A 13,494-nucleotide genomic window follows, 5' to 3' on the forward strand; every position below is an offset into this window, starting at 1 on the left:
CTCATTTGAACACAGTTCTTGCTTAGGACCTCCTGTCAAACCAAGTACCTGTCTAATACAGTACTTCCAGAGCTCTGGGTCCTAGTTTACAGGTGGTCATATGCAATTTTAAGGGAGCCCTGAACTGCTCCTTGGGCTTAGTGAAAAAAACACATTGTGCAGATAGCATACACTGCTGTGACCATGTCAGCCAAATTTTGTACTCATATGTGGCATGTGGAGCTCCCAAGTAGAGTGTGAAGTCACCTTTTCATAAACACTCTTTTTTTAAACAGGGACTTTCCACTCATCCATTAAGAAGCAGCTGGCGACTTAGATATGTCGTCAGATTGAAAGATTTTCATAGACTGCTGCTATTAGCCAATAGCTGACACTAACAGTCAGTTTTAGCAGAGCATTGCTTGCACTACGCTGCACTCACATTTCACGTGCGCCGGCAGCTGCATGAACTGTATTGAGTTCACTTAACTAGCGCATCTGCCAACGATGCCAGAGACGCACTCTCCAGCTTGGCTGGAAACGAACAAAGAAACGAAGTAGATGCACCCTAGCACTCCGCTCAATTAATTTTGTAGCAGAACGTGGGCAGCGTTCTGCATTCTGATGCTGGTACAAGCTGTGTGCAAGTGCATTAGTGTTCCCACTAGTGCTCCACTGAGAGGCTATGTGCAAATTATTAGGATACAGCAGACTAAATGAAGCGAGCCATACACACTCTACTAAAGCTGTCTAATCAAGACAGTTGCTTGGATCACTGTGCTTCTTCCTACTGTTTCTCTGTATATTAACACACCTTTACTAAACAGGCGGAAGTAGGCAAAAAATTTCGCTTTGAATTTTGATAAGAATTGGGCACTTCCTGAAAAAGCAGACTGTCGTCTGCTTATGCTCTGCTGTATGTGCCCATGTAAGAATGCAGCTATGGCCACACTGCTTATTGGTGTCATAGCTGTGGTGTCTCAATAATTTCGATTAGTTTTGAACACTTAACTAGCCTCAAATGATGTGAAACTTAAGCTCAGGTCACAAGTATGCTACGCCTGCAGTGCCTCACAAGGGGCACGTGCGCTAGCAGGTGCACTCCTGGCCACTCTTGGCTAGACATGCTTTGTATTGAGCTATTGATAGCACTTGAAAATGTGCAATGTGGATTTGTCTACCATCTGTGGAGGACAAAGCCAGTCCACATCACGTAGCAGAGCTACACTGGAGCACATGAGCGCGAGCGTGCAATCCAGCTCTGCCATGCACTACAGTTGCACACAACGTAAATACCTCGACTGTTGCAGGGTACATGACAAGCCTTCTTGCGGTAATGCCACAGGTGGCTGCCCCGTTCCTTCAGAATGGGTGACATTGAGGGGAAATGGGAAAGATAAATATTGTGCTCGCAGTATCTACAATCAAGCTAGGTCTTTTTGAAAAATTATTGTGGTACAGTCGAACCCAACTATATCGAACCCGTTTACATCGAATTATTCTATATATTGAACAATTTCTGGTCACGGTATAGTTACAATGAGAATATATAGCAAAAATTACGCTTACATCGAACAAAAATAGAAGCGACTTCCGATATATTGAACGTCAAGCGGCGGGAGAGTGCCCCAGAAGTTGGCTTTCCCTCGCGGTAGCGGGGAAACCTGGCGGCAGTGTGGCTCCATCAAACCGCTCTCCCTACCGTGACCGCACTGCCTCGAGCTGCTTGGGTGAGCTGTCGACACCTTCTGCAAAATATGATCCTGGCCCGCCTGCAGCGCTTGCTCAGACAGCCAATCAGAGTCTTCTGTTCTCTCGTCGTGCAAGATGGCAAAAGTGCAAGTTGTCTCGCTGCTTTTCTTGTTTATTGTGTTTGCGCCTTGTGGACCTTCTCCCGCAGTGTTGCCGTGACGAAGCGGCAGAATTCGCCTTTCATCGTGAATCTCGAAATCATAAATCGGGTCGAACCCGATGAGAAGTCGTATGTCCTCGCAGTGTGCTAGATTCCAAGGAGAACTCTCGGCACGATTAGGGCTAAAGCGGCCAAACTCACAACCTGGTGCACGTGGTGCCAGACGCGTACGCATGGCCGTGTACAAGTGGTTCTTCATACATGCCGGTTTCCGTGTGCTCGGTGATGACTGTAAATTCTAATGAATGTGACGAAGCCGTTGCAGGAGTTGTTGAAGTTTGGAGCGAGCTGTCAGAATTTTTGGAAGCTGTTGATGAATCAACGGTGGACGAGTTTGTGAGTGCAGATGATGGTGTCGCGACCACGGGAGAGCCCGAAAACGAAGACTACATCGCCAACATCGTACCAAGCACAAATGAAAGTGGTCACAATGAGGAAAGCAACGACGGTCCTTTGCCCACATCCTCCGAAGTGATTGGTGCAGTCGCACTAGTCTGGTGCTTCTGCGCGAATGCGGAAGGTTGTGGCCTCAGCTGCTCTGACTCCTTTTGACAATGTGGGGAAGTGCGTGCGTCGCAAGCAGCGAAATTGCCCAAGCAGAAGAAAATGCAGGACTAATTTATGCGAAACTAAGCTAGTTTCATCAATAAAGTGATTTAATAAATGGTATGTGCTTTTATGACATTCAATTATTTAGCAGGCTTATATCGAATTATGCTCTATATTGAACTGATTGGAGTTGTCTTGCGAGTTCGTTATAAACGGGTTCGACTGTATATATTCCTGGGCGGCACCATACTCGTTCTAAGGGTTTTTTTGAGGTTTCAAACAATGGTGGTTCAGGGCCCTTTTTTAAGAGCAAAGGCAATATTTCATGGTGGAACAACTTAGGAGAACACTGAAAACCTTCCATTTACTTATAAAAGTTTCTTTTTGAGAGCCTGAATGCAGCAGAGAGAATGCCTCTTCAACCTCCTCGAAAAGTGCTTTCCCTTTCGTTCCCACTAACTATGTGAAGTAGCTGTGGTATTGTGCCCCTTGCCTTTCCAGAAGTACTGTTGTGTACTATCACAACATAATATATGTGCTTTCCCAATCCCTGCCCCCGAACATTCCACTCCGATATTCTCTATGCTCTCTCCATATTTGCCTACCCTTTCAGCTTCCTACCACCGGATCTACCTTGACCTGCCAAACCTAACTTCTTGGAAACACTAGATTCAAATCCAAAAAATGCTAATACTTGATGAAAAAATGCCGAAAGCTTTTATATTTTGCCGATTAAAAATTTACAAACTTTTCTTCACAGGGAAGCTGAGAACAGGTACAGTAGAACCTCGTTGATACGTTCTCGTTATGTATGTTTTCCCGGTGCCAATGTTTGCAATCGAGAACATCTAAAATGACCCAATAGATATGCTCCTTTTTTCCGGTTCATACATTCCCGGAAAACAGCACTTTCGGCACCAACGTTCAGTGCGTCACCCAACTGCGATCGTATAGATTTTCCAGCAGCTAGATAACATGTAAACAAGAAAATGCGCGATTAAGAACAGTATATAGCTGCCCGCCGTGGCAGCTTCACCGCAATACTCGCCCACCCGTCTCACGTGAAATGCCGGCAAGCACTCACTTTCTCATTTCGGTATCAGCAAACCTCCGGGGTCGTCACACGCGGCCTTCACAGCTATCACCGCCAATGCTATTGCGATAAGCATCTTTGCCCATCTGCTGCCGTTGGAAGCGTAGCACAGTGAAAGACTACCCGTTCCCTGCTGCAGACTGCGATGGCATATGTTTTTGGGCCCCTAGATCCCATGTGAACAAGAGAAGGCCCAAGCCGTGCGCGCGATTGAGAACAATATATAGCCGCCGGACTCGCATGAAAATGACAGCATGCACAGTTTCTTATTCTGGTACCAGCAAACCTCCGCCTGGGTCATCGTACAATGCATTCACAGCTATCGCTGCCATACCTATTGCAATAAGCATCTTCACCTATCTGTTCTACAGCGCGTCGTGCGTAGTGCCATTGGTAGTGTAGTGCACGCTTTCAGTAAGCAGGCGCTGCGGCTGCGGTGCTCACATCACACCGCAGCAGGCGGTGCCATGTGAGCATCCTCTTTCGCATCGGCGGCAACCGGCATCGCGCACCAGCTCGATATTGTTTTGGTTTCCCGTCACCCTCTTAAACCACCACGTAATAGGAACGAAAAGGAAGGGGGTTAACCGAGGGGTCCGATTTTTATTAATCATATCATGAGAATCCCAACAAACAAAGACACCAAGGAAAACATAGGGGAAATTACTTGTACTTGCTAATTGAATTAAAGAAAATGAAAAATTAGTGGCCATGAAAGCGGATGAAAAAACAACTTGCTGCACGTGGGGAATGATCGCACGTCTTCGCATTATGTGTGCGATGCTCTAACCAATTAAGCTACCGCGGCGCAGTTTCCCCATCCATTTCTTAGGTACTTATGTGCTACTACTAGAACTTGGGAGTCTTAGCCATAGGAAATAGGAAAGCAACACAACGCATCTCGGGCCCCTGGTGCACCATCAGCTCAAAGCGCATCGGCATCTCGTGCCACAAGGATCTGCGTGACGCATCACATTACGTAGATGCCAACAATAGTAGTCTGTCGAATTTTTTTTGTTACTTCGGATCATATGTTTTCCTGGTTAGTACGTCTTTTCTCGCATTATTTTGTTCGAAAACTTATGAACAAGGTTCTACTGTATAATGCTCTACAGTGTTTACTAAACGTTTTCGAGCGGTGGACCAGCCTTCGTCAGAGTACAGTACTCTCACGAAGGCTGGTCCATCAGCCAAAAACGTTAAGTGAACACGACTTGCTTCCAAAAAAATTTGTCTTTTTTCTGCATATGTTACGTCGGGTCCTGCATGCTTTGAAGAAACCCCCTATATATGAGTGTGTGTGTGTGTGTGTGTGTGTTTGTGTGTGTGTGTGTGTGTGTGTGTGTGTGTGTGTGTGTGTGTGTGTGTGTGTGTGTGTGTGTGTGTGTGTGTGTGTGTGTGTGTGTGTGTGTGTGTGTGTGTGTGTGTGTGTGTGTGTGTGTGTGTAAAAAAGGCTTTAGGTGTATCAATGTGTTGTTCTGACAAGCATAACAGCAGATCATGTTTGCCACTGCACAACATGCGAGCTGCTAAGCTTTAGAGCACTCTGCTCGTCCAGTCACATTTATGGGTACATTTTGATCCAACTTGCATCACTTAGGTATATTGGCACACTGTTTTCAAAATGTGCAATTGATTTTCTTGTGCAATAAGTAGTTTTTAAGATATTATGAAATATACATGTTCCTTCCTTTGGGCTAGTTTGAAGGCGAGCTCTACATGAAATGATGGTCATTAAGAAAGAGACTAGCAAATAAAAGTGATGTTTAGTGATCAGAGTTTGAAGTGCTGAAACTATTAATGTGCTAGACTGATCTGGACCAAAGTTATAGCATGCCAAACTTTTTTAAGAACACATAGTAACACCCAGGACAAATAATTACTGCTCGAGAATTTCTGTAGCTGTATTTGCTAATATTTTAGGTCTACTTCCCTCGCTCATTGTCTACCTTTCCGATTAAAAGAAAAAAAAAGGGAAGGAAAAAGAAGAGAAAGAAATTAAAAAAAAAGATAAAAAGAGAGCATTATTGCTATAGGAAAAGTAGTACCAGAGATATCATCACTCCAGAAGTGCAACACCACCATAAATGCTGTTTTGAGAAAATTATGGCCATTTCATGACACATCCATGGTGATTATGGCAAAGGCTAATTTGATCAAGGATACAGGGGTCCATTCAAGCAAAAATAAGTACGCCAACCTGGAACAAAGGAACACAAGAAGCTTTTTGGGCCGATTTTGTTGGATACAAAGAGCAGTGTCTGATGTGTGTTCAGAATGTTGTAGTGCAAACAGACCAGGCGCAATACATGTACGGACATAGTGCACCAAATACTGCATAGATTCTGCTGCTGACCATGAGTCCGTGACAGCTGTGGTTGCGGAGAGCTTTTCTACCTGTACCACACCATTTCAACCTGCACTTGACCAGAACCAAACCATGAGAAGAACTTGTGTGGTGTCTAACATGGTCGTGGCTCCATTGGCACAGATTACACATACAGTAGGACCTCGTTGATACGATTCCGTTTCATACGAATTCGAGGAGTGCAAATGAAAGCTTGCCAAAGCCGCAAAAACAAGAATGCACTTTTCAGGCCGCTGGGGCCCATCCAGCTCAGCACATGTGGTCATTTCGTGGCGCAACCGATTCACACGATTCACACAACGATTCTAATTACGTAGATGTCAACTACAGATGACTCCACCAAACATTTTATTGACTTTGGGTTGTACGTTTTCTCGGTTAGTATGCTTTTTTTCTCATATTTCTCTTTCAAAACACATGAACAAAGTTCTACTGTAATTTCGTGCTGCAAAAATGTTCCTGCTTCTGAATGTTGAAATAAACTTTGCAGACACACTTTCCGAGAAAAACAGTGTTAAACTACAAGCATTATAACTCATTGCTATCCAGTTTGCGCAAAAGTACATGGAATTGTCTGGCATGCTGCAACAGTGTTGGCAGCACCACCATTGAGGCAGACGTGTAGACAAGTAAAAAATGAGTGCTGAGCTGGGAAGGCCAGCGCAGCTATCACTACCAACTTTCATTGAGGGACATTAGCCATAGCCATCCTAGAAGAACTGGTCACTGAGTAAAATTGGTCACTGAGCTCTAATGTAGCAATGTTCCTTTGTAGCAATTGCTATGAACGGGTGGATGTTTGATTTTCCCTTTATTAACCCCTTCGCTGTCACGGACGTACTGGTACGTTCTCTATCGTGCATTCAAAATTTCGCGCCTGAGCGCAAAGCTGGCGCTCCTAGACTGGCCACGCCATCTGTTGACTCTTTCTACAAGTTCGTATTTTCGCCCCGACCTGTGTTAGTCCATGTATTGAAGAGTACGGTGCGACTGCCACTCCCCACTTTCTCTTTGCTGAGTGGCGCGGTGACTCTGCGTTCGCTGGATCATGCGTCGCGCGCGTGTGGTTATGGGTTGAAGGTTTGTTCTGCCATCTCCGCTGGTTTGAAGGTTTTTATTTTTCTTCTGTTGGTGTGTCTGCTACGGCGCGTCAAGTTCAGGCGCACATGCCGTTGCTTCTCCGAAAAGAGTGACTCGATTGCTGCTTTCCCTCTCTCACCGCACCCTCGCTTCCGACTTGCAGCAGTAAACATAAACCCCTTCGAACTTTGTTTTAGCCTTTTTTCATCTCCCTCTGTCTTCTTGATCACACAACCTCCCATTCTCTCCGCTGTGCAGGTGACTGGAAGCGCATACTCCCTGCGCGGGGTTACTTTCGGATGGCTGAGTGCGCGGGACCTGCGTCTGCTCTTTGGAGCGGTGGCTCTTCAGATTCAGAATACGAGCCGAGCTCAGATTTGGACTCGGACAGCGTCTCATGCGAGGAAGAGATGAGTTCCGCATCGTCAGATTCGGATGTTGAACGGATGGTATAGTCAGGCTGATGATGATGATTATGTTTAGTAACAACAGCTGCAGAACACTGAAATGTGCATATTGCATTGACTATGTTATTTGTATACCAATCATAATCAAAAATAAATTGCTATGTTCATTCCCTGTTATGCTCGTTCTCTGAAACCAAGCCGACACTGGGGGTGCGTCACGGCCAGAAAGGGCAGACAGTGAAAGGGCTAATTGGTAATGATGCTTTGAAATAAACAATTTTTTTATGGAAAAGTAGTTTGCATTACGTTTCAAGTGAACAGCTGCAGGTAAACATCAGCAGGTACTACAGCAGACACTGTTTGCAATTTATTTCGTTAGCAGCTGTGAATCTGCAAGAGTTGCCAGGCTACCAAGGCATTCACTAGTAAATATAAAAATGCATTTAGCCCTTTCAGGGTCAATGACTTAAATATATGGCGCCGCGAACAAGTACAAAATGGTTGATGCCATATATTTACGGCGCCATCTGTACGTTTGAAAAGCGCACCAATTTCCTAATTTTTACTCTCCTGGCATGTGCTGCCACTATTTGCGAATACAGGAAATTTTTTTCTCGCGTCTCCTTCCCTTGGTTTTCGTTGCATGGTTTTTTTAGAGCTAGTTTGCTCCGGCACGTCAATATACTACCACTCGCGCATTGGCGCTGGCGCGGGCGGTTTCAGGTTCTTGTGCTCGCAAAACTAACGACTATCTCGTTACTAATCACTCAAAGGGTGGCCGCCTGTTTCTTGCTCGTTTAGTGCTCACAGGGGGTGAGCATAGGAAGGATGCCACCGTGCATGCATTTCCTTTCCTTTTTTTTTTTTGGGGGGGGGGGGGGGAGACTTGCGATATCTAATTGCCTCTGGTTGGCGATAAGATGAAGGTCAGCGGAAGTTTGTCACATGTTTTGCTTTTTTAATGGCAACAGAACCAGACAGCTTTCTTGAGTGCACTCACCTACGCAGTTCGATTACGCTATGGACGTAAACATTACTGTAAGAGCAGGAACGTTTGAGACTTGCGAAATTCTCATGCGTGCATATTCTGAGCCTTGAACTATAACAATGCATCAAACTTTAAATTCTGATAAGTTTATGTCCTTTTTTTATTGTTGTTATTCACGAATAGAGAGTACATATATAGCAATGAAAAATATTTTTTTATCACTTTACGGTCACCCTAGAAAAATTACGGCAATTTTTTTTCGAAATAGGTCCCTCAGGAGAATTGGAATCTGCAATAAAAATCGACCCTGGGCGGCCACATATGGCGAAAAAAAATCGACCCTGAAAGGGTTAAGAAATATACAGACAGTTAAAGTAAGGGATGTACGAACAGACATTTTTGAGACCAAATCAAATATGAATTGAATAGTGCCTGATGGAAATCGAATCGAACATATAATACTTCTCAAATAGTTTTCGAATAATGAACAGCCGTTATCGCAGTTAATATAAAACGATGTTTGTTCATATCCCAGAATTCTTAATGTCAGCAAGTTCTGTCATCCCATATTAAATTATCAAGTGTTGTTTATTAAAAGCACAAATTCAGCATTAGAAGCAAGCAAGTACCGTATTTACTCGCATAATGATCGCACCCCTGAATTTTGTCGTCAAAATTCGATTTGTTTTATTTCCCGTGTAATGATCACACCCCGACCTTGCCGCAGCGATATGTCGTGTGCCAAGTCTAGCTAATAATGATCGCGCTTACCATCTGTCGAATGTTACGTGAACAAGTCTTCAAGACAAACCAAGCGGTCTGCACGCACCAAACATTTTTAAGTAGATGCCTCATTTCGTTACTTTCATCACTTTCCGCACTTCCATGACTAAAAAAAAAGCTACAACCAAACTTGCCTTTATTACGTGTAGGTTTTGTGTGTGTGTAGGTTGTGGTCAACAACAACAAAAAAGGCGCCTTTCGCTTCTTCTCATCTGCACTCGTGGGCACGCAACAAATCGCGAGCGGCAACGATAGTAGCCACGTATACACTGATACGTTAAAAATGTACCCTATTCCTACGCCTACGCTTGTAACACAGCTAAGATATTCACCCACCCTTAGCAGAAACTTGCCGTATTAGGATAGTAGTGAAGACAGATGCCGCAGTTTCCGCAGCATGCCGGCCATGTGTTTCACTGGCACATGTCACTGGCAGCTAAGCACGCCCATCTGTTCTGTCCCCTCAAAGTGGACATGGCTACGTCATTGTCGCAAACTTGCAGATATTAACGATATTATTCATTACTGATACGGAAGAAACTGTTTTAATGCACGTAATGTACTCACGAGAAGAATAAGAAAATTGCGTTCCGCGCGTTTGGCTTGCTCCACTGGCCGCCATTTTTGTTTTGGTGTTCCGCAGCAAACGCGGGACGAAAAAAATTTTTTCTTTTCGCAGGAAATTTAACCCGCGTAATGATCGCACCGCTGATATTGCGTCAATTTTTCTGACAAAAAAGTGCGATCATTATGCGAGTAAATACGGTAGTTTCTTCGCATGAACAGGGCTCCTAAGATAGCATGAATGATTGCTGTACAGCCTGTAAAGTATGGCTACCTACCTAAGTAAAGTAGGCTGCTGCACAGTGGAAGTTCTAATCTTTTATGTCAAAAGTATGCTCGGGGGGTGAAAATTTACCATACTTTTGTTCCAATTTCGTTTTAATTTGGTGCAGTTGCCATTTCGAAGTATTTAAAAAGTATTCGAAAAATATTCGCAGTTATGTATAATGACTATTCGACTCGAAGGCTGAATCAAATAGAACATTATTCTATTCATTATTAGAAATTTTCGAATACAGTGTTCACACACCCTTAGACAAATTCACTATTTCACGAAATGGTCATTTGATGTATGAACATGGTGAGATGCAGAGCGAGATAGTTTCAACGCATGTTCCGAAGAGTAGATGGTCACCTTAAAGAATGCATAATGGGCTGAAATCTTGACCAAAATGCGACAAGACTTGAAACAAAACCTCACAGATCATTCAGTGGTATACTCTACATGGTTGACCCTGGAGTCGCTAAGTGCCTGGCTAGGGGCTCAACACTTGGCCTCATATACACTCCTTTCTCTAAGCATCTCATTTCAAGAAATTTCTTTTGAACACTTGTACCAGAGGGAGCTTATAGGCCTCCTCCATGCTGCAACACTATGGAGATAAATGCTTACCAGTGCCTACCACTTGTCACCTACCTGGTCATAACCACTTCGTGGCAAGTGGTCCTGGGCAGGTGCAAGCATTTTACTAGTTGTCTTAACCCTTTCCATACCACACTATTATAATGAAATGGACCAAAAATGGCCAAATTATTCTTAAAGAGCCCAGTTGCCAACATGCTTTACTTCTTCCATTAGAATAAACTTGCTTCTGTTTGTGCTACCCCACAAACTGTGTGTTGCCATCTACCAAAAGCATGACAGACCACTAAGACGAAACCAGCTCATCAATGGCATTGAAAAAGAAGAAGAAGAAAGAAAGAAAGTACTGTCGACGGGCGGGGCTCATGCTTGGCCTTTTTACCAGAAATGCGTGGATGAACCGAGCTTGTCCACGGCATGGAAGGGGTTAAGTTGTTCACGGCTCTAAAAAATCTGCCTAAGCCACAGATTATTGCAGCCACCCACCACAGTCACTTAGCCGAAAGAACGGCAGGTGCTTTTTCTTCTTCTGATCTTGTACTTGTAGGCTAGAATTTCACACTGCCTATGTTTACAAAGAGGAGGGAGGTGCCGAACTAATTTCATTAACAAAGGGGGTGGAGGCAGACACTTGTGTCGCTTGTATATACTGAGCAGCCAAACAGTTTTTTTTGCCTAATCAATGTTGACCGGTGGTACACAAGAAAAAAGCTTTAAAGCAAAAGGCAGGAAAAGGAATAAGCAGAAACGAAAAAATAAGAAAGAAAAATAAAATAAAATGAATTTCAGGTGCAATCTTGAGAATACTAAAGAAAGTGAAATGAGAAGAATATAAGTCAATTATGAAGCAATACTTCCCAGCAAATAAAAAGTTGGGCCTATGCATACCTCACCAAGAGCCTCCTTCTCTTCTTCAGGCCTGTCAGTATCTTCCCCTTCCTTGAGTTCATCACCGGCCTCTTCCTTGACCTCATCCAGCACAGCCTCTTCCACTGGGTCTTCACCCTCAACCTCCTCCTCCTCAACTTCCTCCTCAGCTTCTTCCTCTTCCTCCTCCTCCTCATTGCCCTCAGCCATTTCCGCCTCTGCCTTGAGAGCCTTGCTAAGCCGTGCAACCAGCTGTGACTTCAGGCCTTTTGTGGACAAGCCACGCAACTCCAGCTCCACACGTAGATCACCAACCTGCAGAGACAACACCGCACTTACATTTGCGAAACATTCAAGCCTTTGAACAGACTGTGCAGGAGCTCTGTATGTTTCACAATTGTTATCCCCTCCATACACAACAGCAGACACAGATATCATGAAAAAGTATAGTAAACACCTTTTTTTTTTTTTTTGAGCTAAACATCATTGAGCTGAATTATAACCTGAGCAGTTCAGAAAACTTGGCAGGGATAATGTAATAATCCTATTACAAAACTATTCTTTCTTGCGTTTGCTGTAACAGCGGCCCAAGCAGCACTCCACCCACATTATCACTGGCATCGGCTGGCTGTAAACAGTAGATAAGAAAGGAATAAAATTGAGCAAAAGGAATCCTTATGTAATACTGTCCCTTTATTAATTCCTGGCATGCACAATTAAAAAAAGAAAATAACGTCAAAACATGGACCATTTCACTCATGCCTATTGGTCCACATGAACACTTGCAGTGCTAACGGAGAGAAAAACCAATGTAGAGAAAGATCAGCATGCTTGAATGGGGCTGTTGTACAATGTCATTCCAGGAGTTATGCAAGGCCTACATTGTTTTTTTTTCTTGCAGTCTACCAATTCAGAAACAGATGGGAAATGTACAGTGACATTCCCCCTTGAGTATAGCTGAAGCAAGGTGTTAAATGTTGTGTTAGCAGTAACGCATGCCCTGCCCCAGAATCTAAATCAAAACATGTGGCAGGTGACGAAAGGCTGTCGTCTTAAGAAGTTTTTCCACTTGTCATTGTAAATGCATATACGAGACCAACAAAGCCAACCAAAACAAGTGTGAGCGAGAGCTCACACGAGCAGACAATAGTGCGAAACAAGCGGTCCAGCTGAACCAGACGAGAGTATAAATAGAGCAATTGGGCCGGTCCGTATGACACCAGTTTCCCCCACGCACGTCACTGAAGGGGCCGCTCCCATTGGTTTCTGGAATTCGCAACTCACTTGCTGCCGCGGAAAAAAAAAAGGGGGGGGGGGGGGGGCAGGACCGATCCCTCCTGCAGCACCAAAAAAACTGCCGCGAATCGTTTTGCAAGCTTTTCCGCTAGTGTGTATGTGACAACAAGCGGAAGGAAAGCAACACCATTTAGAATAAAAAAAATATCTTTGTAGTACACTGCCTTACATATATGTACGCGCAAGTAATAGCCCCACTACTGGTAAAATAATTTTTCATCGAACAGAACATACTCGGCAGTGACTAGAACATACATAATTATGCTGGATTTTACATGGCACATAAACCTTTTATTGCAGTGTTCCACTGTAGAGTAATACGTCAAGCCATTTTGCCTACGTCTCTGCACTGATTTGAAAATAATTTCTTCATACAAATAACTCTCTGCTAACATAGAATCAAAACAGTGTTTAACACTCAATGTTTCTCCTAGCACAGGTCATACTCGGGTGTCAAGCACTACAATCGGTGACAATTCAAGAATGCAGCAACAAGTAACCCTCAAAGGGAACATTTTACACATGCCTGTTCTCCCTATCCTTCATTCTCCTAGGTATCCATGTCCATTATCTTGCTCAGGTGTTTCTTTTTCATGAAATTCCTCTGCTGTGGAAGCTTCCTGTTTGTGAAGTGTGATGCCCATGCCTTCATGTGAAGGGGTCAACCGGGTCACTAAGCCTGTCAAGATGCATCTTCTAGGCAAGTGGTGGACAAGGAGAGTACGGGGAAATACCTCTTCTAGTCA

General features: G+C 44.0%; 1 protein-coding gene across 2 annotated transcripts in view; it reads right to left on the reverse strand.

Moving 5' to 3' along the window:
• LOC142589870 (cell division cycle and apoptosis regulator protein 1-like) overlaps positions 1-13,494 on the reverse strand; it is a 221,717-nt gene that overhangs the window by 61,103 nt on the left and 147,120 nt on the right. For both annotated transcript variants that reach the window (XM_075701526.1, XM_075701519.1), the window contains one exon: positions 11,474-11,767. In XM_075701526.1, the coding sequence (XP_075557641.1) occupies positions 11,474-11,767 (294 nt within the window). The remainder of the gene's footprint in view (positions 1-11,473; positions 11,768-13,494) is intronic.

This window comes from Dermacentor variabilis, chromosome 1 (genome assembly GCF_050947875.1).
Source record: "Dermacentor variabilis isolate Ectoservices chromosome 1, ASM5094787v1, whole genome shotgun sequence".
In the NCBI taxonomy this organism is placed as follows: domain Eukaryota; kingdom Metazoa; phylum Arthropoda; class Arachnida; order Ixodida; family Ixodidae; genus Dermacentor; species Dermacentor variabilis.